At 42.6% G+C, this 14,282-nt stretch overlaps 1 protein-coding gene across 1 annotated transcript; it reads right to left on the bottom strand.

Annotated features, from left to right (window-relative positions):
* Positions 1-325: 325 nt before the first annotated feature.
* LOC308419083 (uncharacterized protein) lies at positions 326-901 on the bottom strand (the record flags this gene model as incomplete). Its single annotated transcript, XM_080914646.1, has 1 exon — positions 326-901. One exon carries the CDS (start codon positions 899-901, stop codon positions 326-328), a length of 576 nt encoding a protein of 191 aa, XP_080770772.1.
* Between the last annotated feature and the right edge of the window lie 13,381 nt (positions 902-14,282).

The raw sequence follows: 14,282 nt of genomic DNA, 5'->3' as shown, positions 1-14,282 counted from the left end.
ATTTAAATTACTTTAGACTACAAGGAGTTCTGAATCCCAGAACTACTTCACAGAAGCACACACGTGGGAAAAAAGAAGTAGCAGTTTCTCCCACAGACAAACAAAAGTAAAGTCATACAAACAAACAAACAAAACCCACAGTAGGCCAGTTGTATTTTGCTCAGCAATGAATGTTTAAGTGCCTTTTCCTTTAGCAATACTGAAACAGGCCCACCAAGAGAATTTATAGAGGGGCTTATAGGCATCAAAAACATTGAACTTTGAAGGCAAGGTGACAATTACCCAAAGCATGAAATGCTTGTCTTGTCTTGTAGCAGGTAACAGATCAGTTATTGTGATTTCTTTCTCTTCTTCGTTTAAAAGCCACAAACTGAAGGTGTTGGATATTTCTCATGACCAGGGAGAGTTGATCAAGGAAGTTATTGATGGAAACTCGGAAGAGAACGGGGTCTTCTGTAGTCCACCTAACAGCTAAGATACTGTCATTCACAGTGTACTCCTGCGGAACCATTAAGAGCTGATGCTGGGCGTTGGCAACCAGGGACCTACGGGCCATGTCTGCCTCCACAGCAGAGGAGAAAGGCACTCTCACAGAGAACTCCAGGAGTCGACTTGTAGTTGTTGCAGCATCTCCGCTGGGTCCAGGGAGAAGTGGCGCCTCCTCGTCCTGGGGAATGAAGATGGCTGCCTCTTCAGCTGACACTACAGGGCTGCCTGGAGCAGCCGGACTGACGGCATCTTGTGGTCCACTCTCACGAGGGGAGTTGTCATGGTCACCCTCAGTCGCCGAACTCTGAGAGCTAGCCTGGGCATCAGCAGCTTGAGGCCTATGCTGCCCATCCTCGCCGCCTTTGTCAACCCCTGCTCTGCCACCTGCGTGGTCCTCACCGGGATCCTGCATGGTGAGTCTGATCTTCCACTCAGCGACCCTGGCGATTCTGACCTTCCACTCAGCGACCCTGGTTCAACCAACTGCACCATTCACACTCAGCTATGGAGGTGAGGTGGCGGTTACAAGCCGCTAACACCCAGCCGGCTCATCATGAATTTGAGTTGTTTTATTCCATGAGCGGAGGTCCAGGGCAGAGGAGGGGGCGGGGCTGAGCATCGTCTGTCCGTATTTTATGACTATGGAAGAAATGTGAACAGCCGGCTCCTGTTCTTGCCACGCTGTCTTCCCCACCGTTATGGACTTCTCTTGAACTGTGAACTTAAAATATCTCCTTGCTCCTTGAAGATGCTTCGGTTAAGTATTTTGAGACTAGCAGCTAGAAAGTAACGCTTCTAGTTAGTATTAGCTAGCAACTTGATACAGCTAAGAGTTATTTGAGGCATTCTCAACTGGGAGACTGGCTCCATCAGATTTGCCTGTGAATATCTGTGGAAGCATTTTCTCGCTAACTGATGTGGGAAGACCCAGCCCACTGTGGGCAGTGCCACCCCTGGGCAGGTGGTTCTGGGATGTGTAAGAAAACAGGCTGAGCAAGAGTCAGAGGAAGCAAGTTAGTAAGCAATGGTCCTTTGTGGGTTCTGCTTCAGTTCCTGCTCCAACTTCCTTCAATGATAGACTATGATTTGGACGGATAAGTCAGATAAACCCTCCCTTCCCCGAATGTCTTTTGGTCATGTTTTATGACAGCAACTAATTCAGTTTCTTTTTGTTTCTATCCAAAAGTCACCTCAATAAGGAAAGCAGTCTTGTTTTTTTTTTGATTTGATACTTTTTGTGGTTGTCCTCCACGGAACATCTCCAGTTTTGTCAACCTTCATCTGTGTCTGTCATAGTTTCCGTGTAACCCACTAAGCTGTAAAAACTTGAGACTCAGACCTGGTTATATGTTGACTCCTGTTGTGTTCTTAGCTCCTACCATGATGCCAGAGAGGCAGACACTCAATACTGGTTTTTTTTTAACACCTACCACACATTTTCTTTATTGAATGGTAGCCGAATGAACCAAATCAGAACTTTCTCTTTAAAAAAAATTATTTCTTTGAGAATTTCATACAATGTATATTAATCATATTCACCTCTCTCCAACTCTTTCCCTGACCCATCCCCCTTCCCTACCCACCCAATTGCATAGCCTCTTAAAAAAAAAACAAGTTTAATTAGTATTGCCCATGTATTCTTGGATGTGTGCCCCTTCTGCTGGATTTTAATCAACAAAGGTTACACTTTTAAAGAAAATGACTTTCTGTCTTCTATTAATTGCCGATAGCTGTTTGGCTAGGGGTTGGAGTGTGTACTTACTGCCCCTCTCTGTGCTGAGATTGGTTTGGCTTATGCTTGTCAAGGTCTTCTTCTTTGACTTCTCACATGGTGTCAGTGAGTCAAAGCAAAGTTTTCCTTGGGAAAACAACAGAGAAAGAAGGTTCCACATTTGATGGCAGCTGAGCTTCTTAGCCCTTTGCCTCAAAAACACCCCCAGCTATATATAGAAAACAGTTTTGAGAGATCATAAATAAACTTTAAAAGCAAAGAGGAAAAGTCCCGAGACCAAAAAAGTTTGAGATACTGGGGTAAAAAATAGTAGAATTATTTTGGGTGCGAGAGACAAACTCTGGCATCTGTGAGCCCATACCGTTCTTTTTATTTCTCAGGCATCCTGCCCCCAGTATTGGCTTTCTGTCAAGCAGGGACTAGATGAACATCAGCAGATTCAGGCTCACATACTATTAGCTTAGCAAGCCCGGTGTATCCTTTTTAGTGTTCAGGGCAGACTGTCACTAGCCTGGCTCCTGTTACATTTCCATCCATAAGCTAATCCCTAGGAATCCATCTGGCAGGTCTGTCTTCTGTTCATTCTGGGATAGGGAGTTGTGTGAAGTCCTTGCAGTGAACCATGTGGAGTGGCTGACCAGAGGAAAACGAGAAGAAAAAAAAAGGAGGAACTTCAGATAGACAAAGGATATAACCATAGCAACATTTTTGCTAGCAATGGACCTTATTTGAGACAGTGGTCTCAGGATGGGCTGGTAGTATAATTCAGGGATAGAACACCTGAAAGATGTAGTCTTAAATGATTATGATATTGTAGCCAATGCAACTTCACAGAATAATGACTTACTCTCTTGTATTGCTTAATTGTTTCTGGTGATATTGATGTGAAGAGACCTTGTTGGGAGTTATTTTAAATTATAGCATTTTGAATTATACACAGTACAGAATATTTAACAATGTTAATAAAAGACTATGCTCCTGGTATCTTACTATTCTTTGAATAGTTATTTAGACTTGAGTTTTATTTTTATTTATTTATTTATTTATTTGTGGTGTTGGAACTTGAAGACAGGGCCTACATCTAAGCAAGACCTCTGCCCCTCTACACTTCCCACTCCAGTGGCTATTTTAGCGTATACTTGTTTTACTTATAAAATATATTGAGAGGGGGCTGGAGAGATGGCTCACTGATGTTCTTCCAGACGTCCTGAGTTCAATTCCCAGCAACCACATGGTGGCTCACAAACATCTGTAATGGGATCTGATGCCCTCTTCTGTGTGTCTGAAGACAGCTACAGTGTACTCACATACCTAAAATAAATAAATTAATCAAGTATATATAGTTACACATGGTGGCTAATAGCTCTAAATCCTAGTACTTAGGGGGCTGAGGCAGGGGGATTACTGTGAGTTCAAAGCCAGCCAGGCTTGCATAGTGAAAACCAAGTCAGCCAGAGCTATAGAATGAGGATCCTGTCTCAAAACAATGTCAGCAGTAAAACTACAACAAGGGTGAGGATTTACCTGTGTTGGCAAAGCCTCTGAGCACACAGGAAGATGTACTGCATGACACGTGTGTGGTGGTACATGCCTGCAACCTCTGCATTTAGAAAGTAGAGGCAGGAGGCTCACAAATTCAAGCTCATCCTCAGCTACACAGCAATAAAAACACACATCACACAAACTGTACAACTGCAACCATGTCATGCCAGGAGCCTCAGATATCCAATTTATAATGTCTGTTGACTGAGTCTAGAGGGCATGCTGAGTGACTGATCTATACGATCTAAAGCCATGTGTGATGTTCATGTAGCAATGAAATACTAATGACATAATATTTAATGGTATCTCCTTCATGTCACTGTGTGTACCTGTGCTTAAAATGACAGTAGCAAAATAAAGACATGGAAAAAAGGAATCCAGATGGGAACAATGGAGCCAGGGCTGTCAGCCGTTGGTCTGAGGGGCTGGACACCTGTTTGATATCCTTGTTTCTTGGGTGGGAATCCTTGGGTGGTTTCTGGGTAGTTTCCCAAAGGCTGCTCCCACAGCTTGACTTCAAGAGTGGTGAGAATCAGGCATAAGATTGTAGCTGAGTCTCTCTGCCCTTTTAAGACTTATTTATTTAATGCATATGAGTGCACTGTATCTGTCTTCAGACACACCAGAAAAGGCCATCAGCTCTCATTACAGATGGTTGTGAGCTACCTTGTGGTTGCTGGGTTTTGAACTCGGGACCTCTGGAAGAGCAGTCTTAACGAATGAGCCACCTTTCCAGCAGAGTTCCCCTGTTGACTGATGGCCTCAGGGCGGGGAGCAATGAGGTTGTTCTCATTTTGGAGTAACTTGGGTTGAGCATTTGTCTTTGCTGCTTTTTCACTCCCAGCATTTGGGCGAAAGAGGAGAACATCCGTGAACATTCCCAGTATGTTCTCTTCCCACCTGACCTCACCTGTGAGTCCTGGAATCCACAGCACCCCTGAAAGATTCTGGGCCTTGCTAACACACATTAGTGCCCAGGGATCTGAATGCTGTTCTCCCTCAGTACTCTACAAGGACATACATTCTTAAGTTCACAACCCTGAATGTTTTCTAAAGATCCCAGTACTTGACTAGACAAAGTCACATGTACTCTTAATGCTATGGTCCTATAGACGGTGACTGAATTCTATTAAAGCAGGAAGCCTGGTCTCTTCACTGCTACCACCAGCACAGATGAAATGACTGGCAAGAACAGAAGCCTCTACATTGAATGCTTCATGTCTGGTATGGGTGAGCGCTTTGCATCGCTCCAGTCTTCTCTGTGGTGAGCACTATTAGCAGGCTCACTTTCCACATGGGGAAAGCATGGTCCAAAGAAATGAGTTGACTCACCTGAGAGGACATAGTTTTTTCTTTCTTTCTTTCTTTCTTTCTTTCTTTCTTTCTTTCTTTCTTTCTTTCTCTCTTTTTTTGTTTTGTTTTTTTTCTCTTACAACTTTATTTTTTTAAAGAGAGATACATGTACAGAGTTTTAAAGGCATTTTGGCATAACATTATATGAATATATTTTTGTCAGTATTTAATTATTTTAGAGGTTTAATAGCATGCATTGAAATCCCACTAGTTTCCATAAACATAAAGTACATGTAGGACAGAATGTAACATGAAAACAGTTTTCTTGGTGTGTATAGATTGAGCATAATGATCTTTGAATACCAAAAATTGACACAAGGCTATATTCTTAGCTCTTGGATTATTAATGATTTAAGGTCCAGGTGTACCACATTCGGAGAGGGTGCTATACATTTAGTATTTTTTTTTTTTTTTTTTTTTTTTTTTTTTCCTAAGAAGGACTGAGGCTTTCCCTTTTTGGCCTTTGTTTTTCTTGAGCTTCATATGGCCTATAAGTTGTTTCTGGGGTATTCAGAGCTTTCTGGGGTTAGTATCTAATTATCAGTGACTGCATAATATGTTCGTTTGTGACTGGGTTATCTCACTCAGGATGATATTCTCTAGATACATCCATTTTCTTAGGAATTTCATAAAGTCATTGTTTCTGATAGCTGAGTAGTACTCCATTGTGTAAATATACCACAATTTTTGTATCCCTTCATCTACTGAAGGACATCTGGGTTCTTTCCAGCTTCTGCCTATTATAAATAGGGCTGCTATGAACATGGTGGAGCAGAGGACATAGTTTTTAATTGCAAGTGGAATTTAAGCAATAGTTTACCTGACAACAGTATCCATGATATTGACCACCACAAACTGCCTCTGCTTATTCCTATTCAAGTCCTTACGAGGGATTTTTAACGTTTTATTGCATTTATTTGTATGTGGAAGGGGTGGCACACCAGAGATAGTCATGGAACAACTTGTGAGAATTGTTTTTTACTTTCCAACTTGTGGATCTTGAGAATTAAATTCAGGTCATCGGGTTTGATGGCAAATACTGTTACCTCTTGAGGCATCTTACAAGCACCCTGTGAGGGATTTTTAAACATAATTGAAACATTTGACGGATGCAGAGCAGTGAAAATTGGCCCCTATACTAACTAGGAAATTCTGGAGAATATAATGGCAAACCCCCTTATTTCAGTGGCTCCATACACTAATAACGTGATGGTTAATGTTTATTTCTTTGTGTATTATGTGACTGTGTGAGTGAATGCCTTGCACGTGCTGGGCCAGAAGAGGGCATTAGGTCCCGTGAAGCTGGAGGTACGTGTCATTGCTGTGAAGAAGACACCATGACCATGGCAACTCTTACAAGGAAGATACTTAACTGGGGCTGGCTTTCAGTTTCAGATGTTTAATCCATTATCATCATGGTGGGAAGCACGGCAGCACACAGCAGACATGGTGCTGGAGTTCTACGTTTTTATCTTCAGACAGCAGAAAACTGTGCTCCACATTGGGTATAGCTTGAGCACAGGAGACCTCAAAGCCCAACCCCCACAGTGACACACTTTCTCCCATAAGGCCACACCTATTTTAACAAGGTCACACATCCTAATAGTGCTGCTTCCTGAGCCAAGCATTCAAATACAGAAGTGGGGGGTGGAGCGGGGAGGGGGAGTACTTAGTCAAACCACCACATTCTCGAAAAGCAGCAAGAGCTGTCAATTTCTCAGCCGGTGATGGTTAATCTTGATTGTCAGTTGATTAGATTTGTAACCAATAGGAGGCCTACTGTAAGTGGGGCTGAGAGGGCATTTCCAGGAAAAATGAACCGAGGGAAACGACTCTCCCCAGGGTGGACAGTACCAGAGATGGCGTCCTAGAGATAAGCAGATGGAGGTGAAAATTTGGCTATTTGCTCGTTTGTCTCTCTTCTTGTGGCCGACAGCAGCTCTGCTGTTGCTGTTGCCACTGGCATCAGACTCAGATTCTTTGCATTAAAGACCACGGATCTTCAGGAATCCCCCAACCCTCAGTACTGAGTATTGGGACCGCTGAACTATCCAGCCTCTTGGAACTGAGTGGCTATTGAGCTCTCAGCCTCACCGCAGGCTGGCAGCATTGGTGAACCGCCTACAAGTTAAGTATGATGGTTAGTCCTGGTTGTCAACTTGGCTACATCTGGAATGAACTCAAACCCAAGCAACTGGGCATGCCTTCGAGGGGTTTCCTTTGAGGTGGAAAAGACCCACTCTAAACTTGGGCCACAGCTTATGGTGCCAGCCCGCATAAGAGAAGATAGGAGAAAGAAGCCTTTGCTTTTGCCTGCTTGCCCTCTGTCTCATTGTCAAGTTTACCTATGCTTCTGCTGAGGCATTTCTGCCCTTGGACTGGAACCTGCTTCTGCAGGATTCCAAACAGGCTGAAGCCCTTGTGGTCTGAACAACTACTGGATTCTTGACCTTTTGATCAGGAGACAGTCATGGCTGGACTGAACATAGCCTGTAAACCAGTCTAATAAGTCCCATATATATATTACATATTATATTCCTTTTTATTCCATATAATACATATGTTCTACATATACATGAATATGTAGAATAAATACATACACACAGAGACACACAAACACAAACACACACACACATATACACACACAATCAATCCTGTTCCTCTAGATAACCTTGACTAACACAGTAAGCCAATGTAACACATGCCCTTTGTAATATATATTCATTCTATTAACTCAGACCCTCAGGAATCCTGGATTATATGAATAATTACAAATATCAGTATTTACCAATATAGTACTGATCCAGACTCGCTCTTAGGGAACCAAAATCTGATATAAAATGATGTAGTACTTGCTCACACTCATTTCTCTGTGCACTTTGGGGTCATCTCACAATTTCTTCTAATACAATGTTATCTAAAGGGCTGGCTCACTGTATCATGTATGAAATAACGAGAAGAACAAAACCCACACATATTCAAGGTCATGCTAACGTTCTCCCCAAATCTTCAATTAGTCGGTTGACTCATTAGATGTGGAAACCATGACTACCTGGAGATGATTGTATTATGTGCTTTTCCGAGTGTGTTGGTTCAGAATGTGTTGGTTGCCAAGTTTGTCTCCTCTCATGGCTCTGCCGCAGCTTAGGGTCCATGGTGTCTCCTGCATCTGGGAGAAAAGAAATTATTGTCCATCTTCTTTCAACTGCCTTGGCTCAGAGGTGATGCCTGCCTCTCTCTCCTCACAGTCCATTGGGCAGCACTGTCACATGGCCTTAACACGTGTGATGGTGTAGTGACAGGTCTTCTGCCATTGCTCGGCATTTGTTATGGATCACAGTAAGCTCCGTGATGCGGAGTGATGGGAGAGTCAGGCGAGGAAACCTGATGAGGTACGTGCATGACAATGGTGCAAATTGAGCTGGAGCGATGGCTCAGTGGGTAGTGGTGGCTGCCCCATGTATGATCAAATCCAAGAACCAGTATAGTCAGTGGAGGGAGATAATCAATCTCTGACTTCTACATGTCTGCCATAACATATTCTCTCTTCTAAAGATTAAAAAAGAAAGAAATCCATGATGTTTTTTTAAAATAACAACAAAAAAGAAAACTCACGATTTTATACAATTACTGGAAAGAGATTTGGTGGAAATCATTTTTGTCTGCCCTAGGTCTTGTCATTTAATGTTTGGAATACAGAGGAATCTGTCGAAGAGTCAAAGGTTCTTTCAATATGGCCTCATTCTTGCCAGGAGTGAAGGAAAAACTTCTGTGGTGGGCAGGGATTTGGCTCAGCTGGTAGACTGTGGAGTGTGCACAATGCACCACGTAAACCAGGCGTGGTGACATATACCTGTGTCCCCAGCACTGGGGAGGTTATGGCAGGAGGAGCAGGTGTTTAAGGTCTTTCTCAGCTGCACAGGGAGCTTCAGACTAGCCTTGGATGGGTGAGAGGAAGAAAGGAAGGAACAAAGAAAGAAGAAAGAAAATTAGTCGGTAAGACAATGTTTTTCAGGTAGGTGCACTTTTTGTTTGTTTGTTTGTTTTTTAATGGCTTAGCACCTGAGAAATGGCAATGTCTGGATTCCTTTTCATGTTCATGCATGATCCGTGGCACCTTTCTGCCACAAAGGACAAGAGGGACACCAGAGGCAGTAGCTTCATTCGGGTCTTCGGTGTGGGGAGAGAGAGACTCGGGTGTTTTTTTTTTTTTTTTTTTTTTAACACAGTGTTTAGAAATAAGCCTCTGAGAAGTGTGGAAACATGCTGTCCTGGTTTACTCAGCCCCGCACTTAAATGCTGGCATTAGCACCATCCTCAGAATGTGGAAAGTTGTCTAAAAATGAGTCACCTGGCACCAAAAGACATTTATGCACAGACTCCCCCCTCCCCCGTCCCCGCCACCCATATCTTCTCATCAACAAACCGGCTCTGCTAGCTTGTGTGTCTGCTAGCTTGGGAATTCTGAGAAGTCCAGGAGAACGAGGGTTCCCCCAAGTGGTGTGTGGTTATTCATCCTCTAGTGCAAAATACAAGTTTCCTGGAAGCTCGCCGTTCCCCTTGCATTTTCAAGATGTTTTAGGGTGCACAGTGGACAAATGGAATTTTAACTCTGAATGTATGTGTGCCGGCTGCATCTGACTCCACTGGGGTCTTTCTCTCGTCTCATCGTCAGAAATCATATTTGCATGCACGCATTGTTCTCATTTGTGTGTTTATTTATTTGTCTGTTTGCTTGCTTGTTTGTAAATTCGTGCCAAGTTCAGAGTGACTGGGGTCAGTTCTCTCATTCCCCCATGTGACTCTCAAGTCTTAACCACTTAGCCATCTTGCCTGCCCTATTACTCAGTATTTTTTTAAAAGACTTATTTATTTATCATATATTCAGTACACTGTAGCTGTCTTCAGACACATCAGAAGAGAGCGCAGCATCAAATCTCATTACAGATGGTTGTGAGTCACCATGTGGTTGCTGGGATTTGAACTCCAGACCTTTGGAAGAGCAAGCAGTGCTCTTAACCACTGAGCCATCTCTCCAGCCCCCATTACTCAGTATTTGATTTTATTTTTTGAAAGCTGCAACTTGGCCAATCAGAAATATTGATTGTTGTGATCCTCTCTCGTCCATCTGAAAACAAGCTAATTCACCCCAGTAAGGGATCAAATGTTTCTTTGTTCCTTTTGGATGCTCTCTCCCATTGTAGTTTATTTACAGTGCCAAGGTGTGGCTTAAACACTGAAAGATAATGTCACTAGCCATGAACATATCTTGTACTACATTACAGGGTAAGGAAAGGAGGTTGGGGACTGAGGGATTTAACACAGCTGCTAGAGTGTTTGCCTTACATCTAGAACCTGAGTTCTGTCCCTAGCACAGCATAGGCAGGGCTTGACGGCACACTCTATAATCCTGGCACATGGGAGGTGGTGGCAGGAAGATCAAGGGCTCAACGATGACTTTGACTAGCTGTATAGTAAATCTGGGGCTAGTGTGAACTACATTAGATTCTATCTCAAAAAAAAAAAAAAAAAATAGAAAAAGAGAAAGAAAGGAACAAAAAGGAAGCAAGCAAATATTTTCATGTCAAAATAAAGAGGAAGTACTCGCAACTTGGAAGATCCTGGTTTCTGCAATAGATCATGGGGTCATGGCTATGAGGAGAGCCTATGTATTGTTTCCCACAGGTATATGTATATTTTTATGTATAATTTAGATACAATATTTTATAAGCCTTTATAAAATATCTTTCTTAATGATTCATCTTATTATTTTATTTAGGTGTATCTGTCTGTGCGTGTGCCTGCAAGAGCCTGAGGAGACCGGAAGACAGTGTCAGGAGTGCTGCAGATGAGCTGTAGGCGGCTGTCAGCTGCCTGATATGGGAGCTAGCAACTCAAGTAGGGACTTTGAAACAGCAGCAAGTATTCTTAACCAATGAGGCATCTCCCTAGCACTTATCAAATCTACAGATTGGTTAGTGTTACCTGAGGGTAGGCTGGCCCACGAAGAACAAGCTTGACTCAGAAAACCCAAATGTTCATAGAAAATAAATGTAACTTAAAAAGGGTGCACCTCGATAGCAGCAGTGAACATGTGTGTCTGATCACACTGGGGAGGAATAAAAATAAGAGCTGGACAGTGTCTGGGACCTGTGGGATTGCTTTTCTGTTTCCTGACACTGTGGAATGAAAATACATCCTACATTCTAAGAGACTGGAACGTCTGTTGGATCTCACAGCCAATCTAATATGCCAAGAGTCACTTAGACTGCTGTCCTACTGTGCGTGTGCTCAGTCTCTCTGTTTAACCTGCTTTTAAGAGAACAGTGTAAACAGTCATCCTTACTTGCCTTGGATTTCCCATGTAATCAGTTTTTACAACGTAAGACAATGCATTACTATAATCTAAAATTACGTACATTTTCACTTTTCTGACATAGAACTTTGTGTGTGTACCATTTGCTCAAATCAGTAAAAGTAGAGGTTGAAAGCTATCAGATAAAATTGATACCCACATAAATGTCCAATGCAACATTTGAATATTGGTTGATAAACAATGATGTCTGTAGTACTGTTTGTTATCTGGATCAGTAGGAGTCAGCGACTTAATCTCTTGAAAAATTCTGTTAAAGGTTTCTGTAAAGGATCCCATTCCTTTCCCATGTTCAATAAAGACAGAGCAAAGCCCTTTGTTAAAAATACACACAGAGACACAGACATATAAGGACAAACACAGACATGGGGACAGATTCAGAAGACAGCCTCGGGGCAGGTTCAAATAAAGATGAATACAGCAGACAGTCAGAGGACAGAAGGAGAGAATTAAAACCTGGACTTGCTCTTGGTTAAATGCCTACAAAGGGAAGTACTTTTCTTTTCTTTTCTTAATTTGACATGAATGTACTGTTGGCAACTTGGAGTTAATTACTATCATTTTTTAATCTATAGAAACCAATAATAATTGCTTTAATTAACTAACTTTATGCTAGATTGGATAAAGATTTTCTTAAAGATTTATTTTTATTTTCTGTGTTAGATTATTTTAGGTAGCTGTAGAGAGACGGAAGACAGAAAGGGAGGCTTCATCTGACCTTAGGTGTGACCATGTTTATTCAGTGCAAGGGGCCACTTTTGTCACACAGGTGAGTGGATAGCCAAACTGCCTACAGAAGAAAAGGAAAGTGTTCCCTTATAGCTGTGGAAATGACTACCACACAGTTGTCTCCCCATTCTGAGACTGCTTATCCTGGCTGCAAAGGAAGTTGGGAAGTGTAGTCTTTTCAGTAAAAAGTCTTTTCTAACTTTAAGAGTACATAAAAATGCAGAGAAGAAGTGTTATATTCATTTTGTTTTTTCTGAGGAGGGTCTTTGTTGGAGGAGATATTTCTGGGTGAACTGAAGAGGTTTCTCTGGTCAAGTAGCGTAGGGAGAGTCTTAACTTGATTGGCAGCAATGGGTCATGTGATCATCGTGCATTCCTGACGAGACTTGAAAAATAATTATTGGAGGACTAAAAATAGACAATTTGTTAAAGAAACACTGCTACGGTTAAGAATGTTTGCATTGAATAGATGAGGGTGGTAGAGAGAGCTGGAAGGGTCCAGAGCCAAAAGGGAAAGTAGTAGACTAGACATAACCATGAAAGGAAAAAGGGGGAGAGTTGGGGAAAAGAGAGGGAGCAAAGAGAGGAGACCAAGAGATGGAGAGGAACCAAGAGGGCATGGTCAAAACGGCTGGGGCTAGAGGAAGTGAAGCTCAGGAGCTGAAGAGGTTTAGGGTAAGGGGTGGGGTCGAGAAGTGAGAGAGGAACCAGGACTCTGCACCACAGTGGTTCTCAATTTTCCTCCTGCTGAAACTCTTTAGTGCATTGACTCTTGTTGTGGTGACACGCCCCCCACAACCATCAAATTATTTCATTGCTACTTTATAGCTGTAATTTTGCTATTGCTATGGATTGTAATATAAACTTCTGTGTTTTTTGTTTGGTCCTTGGTGAACCCCGTGCGGGGTTGGGGGGGGGGTCAACACCCAATAGGTTGAGAAACAGTGCCTGTAACAGGTACTTACAATGTTTAGTTAACATATCAAAGGCAGGGCAATTAGCCATTCATTGGGAACTGGCATTTTGGTTAGGTATACTTTAGAGATTTTCTGGAAAGGTTGAGGGATAGGGAAGGATAGAAGCAGGAGAGATAGAGTGGTCCATTGAGAAGTGGGCATAGAGTTGATTCCAGGTGACTACTGCCATTGCTATCAGAGCTGGCAAAGTAGCAGGGAGCCAAAGGGCACCAAAGGGGACAGCAGCAAATGGAGGACAAATATAAAGAATCTGGGGGCTAAAGGAGTGGAAGTCCCTTGTAGTCAGTTTCTCCACAGTGTCTAAAAGATCTTTCTGCAGATGGAGCTGTTGGAGGGTGAGAGCTATTGGGGAGCTATGTGGAACATTTTGTTTGCTCAGTGACTAAAACAGTTAAGAGACAGATAAAAACCCAAGTATGAGGAGAATAGGAGGTAATGGTGATCCAGAGGAGAAGCCAGAGCAGGAGGGAACCAGAAACCCACAGATAGGAGAAGGCTGGTGACTGAGTCTGTTTTCTGGTCCCTGTCTCTGAGAGGCTCTTGATTTGTTGGTGTGGATCTCACTCACCCTTGACAGCAGTCAGATCTACTCTGGGGGTCCTTCAGCAACCCTGACGATGGTAAGCCGACCTGAGCTGGTGAGGCAAAGAGAGTAGTTAATGCAAAGAAGGCCTCGGTTCAGCTGCTTTCAGCTCTGTGTAGTTTGTAGTGAACAGCGCATCTCAAAACACCATCCAGAGAGGCAAGGGGTTCAGTGGCCATGGTCTCCTGAACTGCTTTCAGGGATCTGGGGGTCCCAACAACTTGGTAACTGCTTCAAGGCTGACATGTGGTTAATGAAGGAGCAACAGTTAGACTGCTTTGGAAGAGGGTCCATGCCAGGGGCCATGATAAACCTTAACAGCTGGTGTAGACCTAGAACGTAAGTCAGGAGGTTATAACTTTGCAGGGACCGTTAAAGGTCAAAGCTGTATGAGGAAAACTTTTATATCAAGATTAACAATCACCAACATAACATAAGGTTGAATATAAAATTAATGTGTTACAGTTAGGGTTTTTAAAAAAATAATTATTTATTTATTTTATG

Source organism: Micromys minutus (assembly GCF_963924665.1).
Source record: "Micromys minutus genome assembly, chromosome: 3".
Lineage (NCBI taxonomy): Eukaryota > Metazoa > Chordata > Mammalia > Rodentia > Muridae > Micromys > Micromys minutus.
Note: the sequence above shows the minus strand (reverse complement) of the source record. Positions and strands in the feature narration are given on the sequence as shown.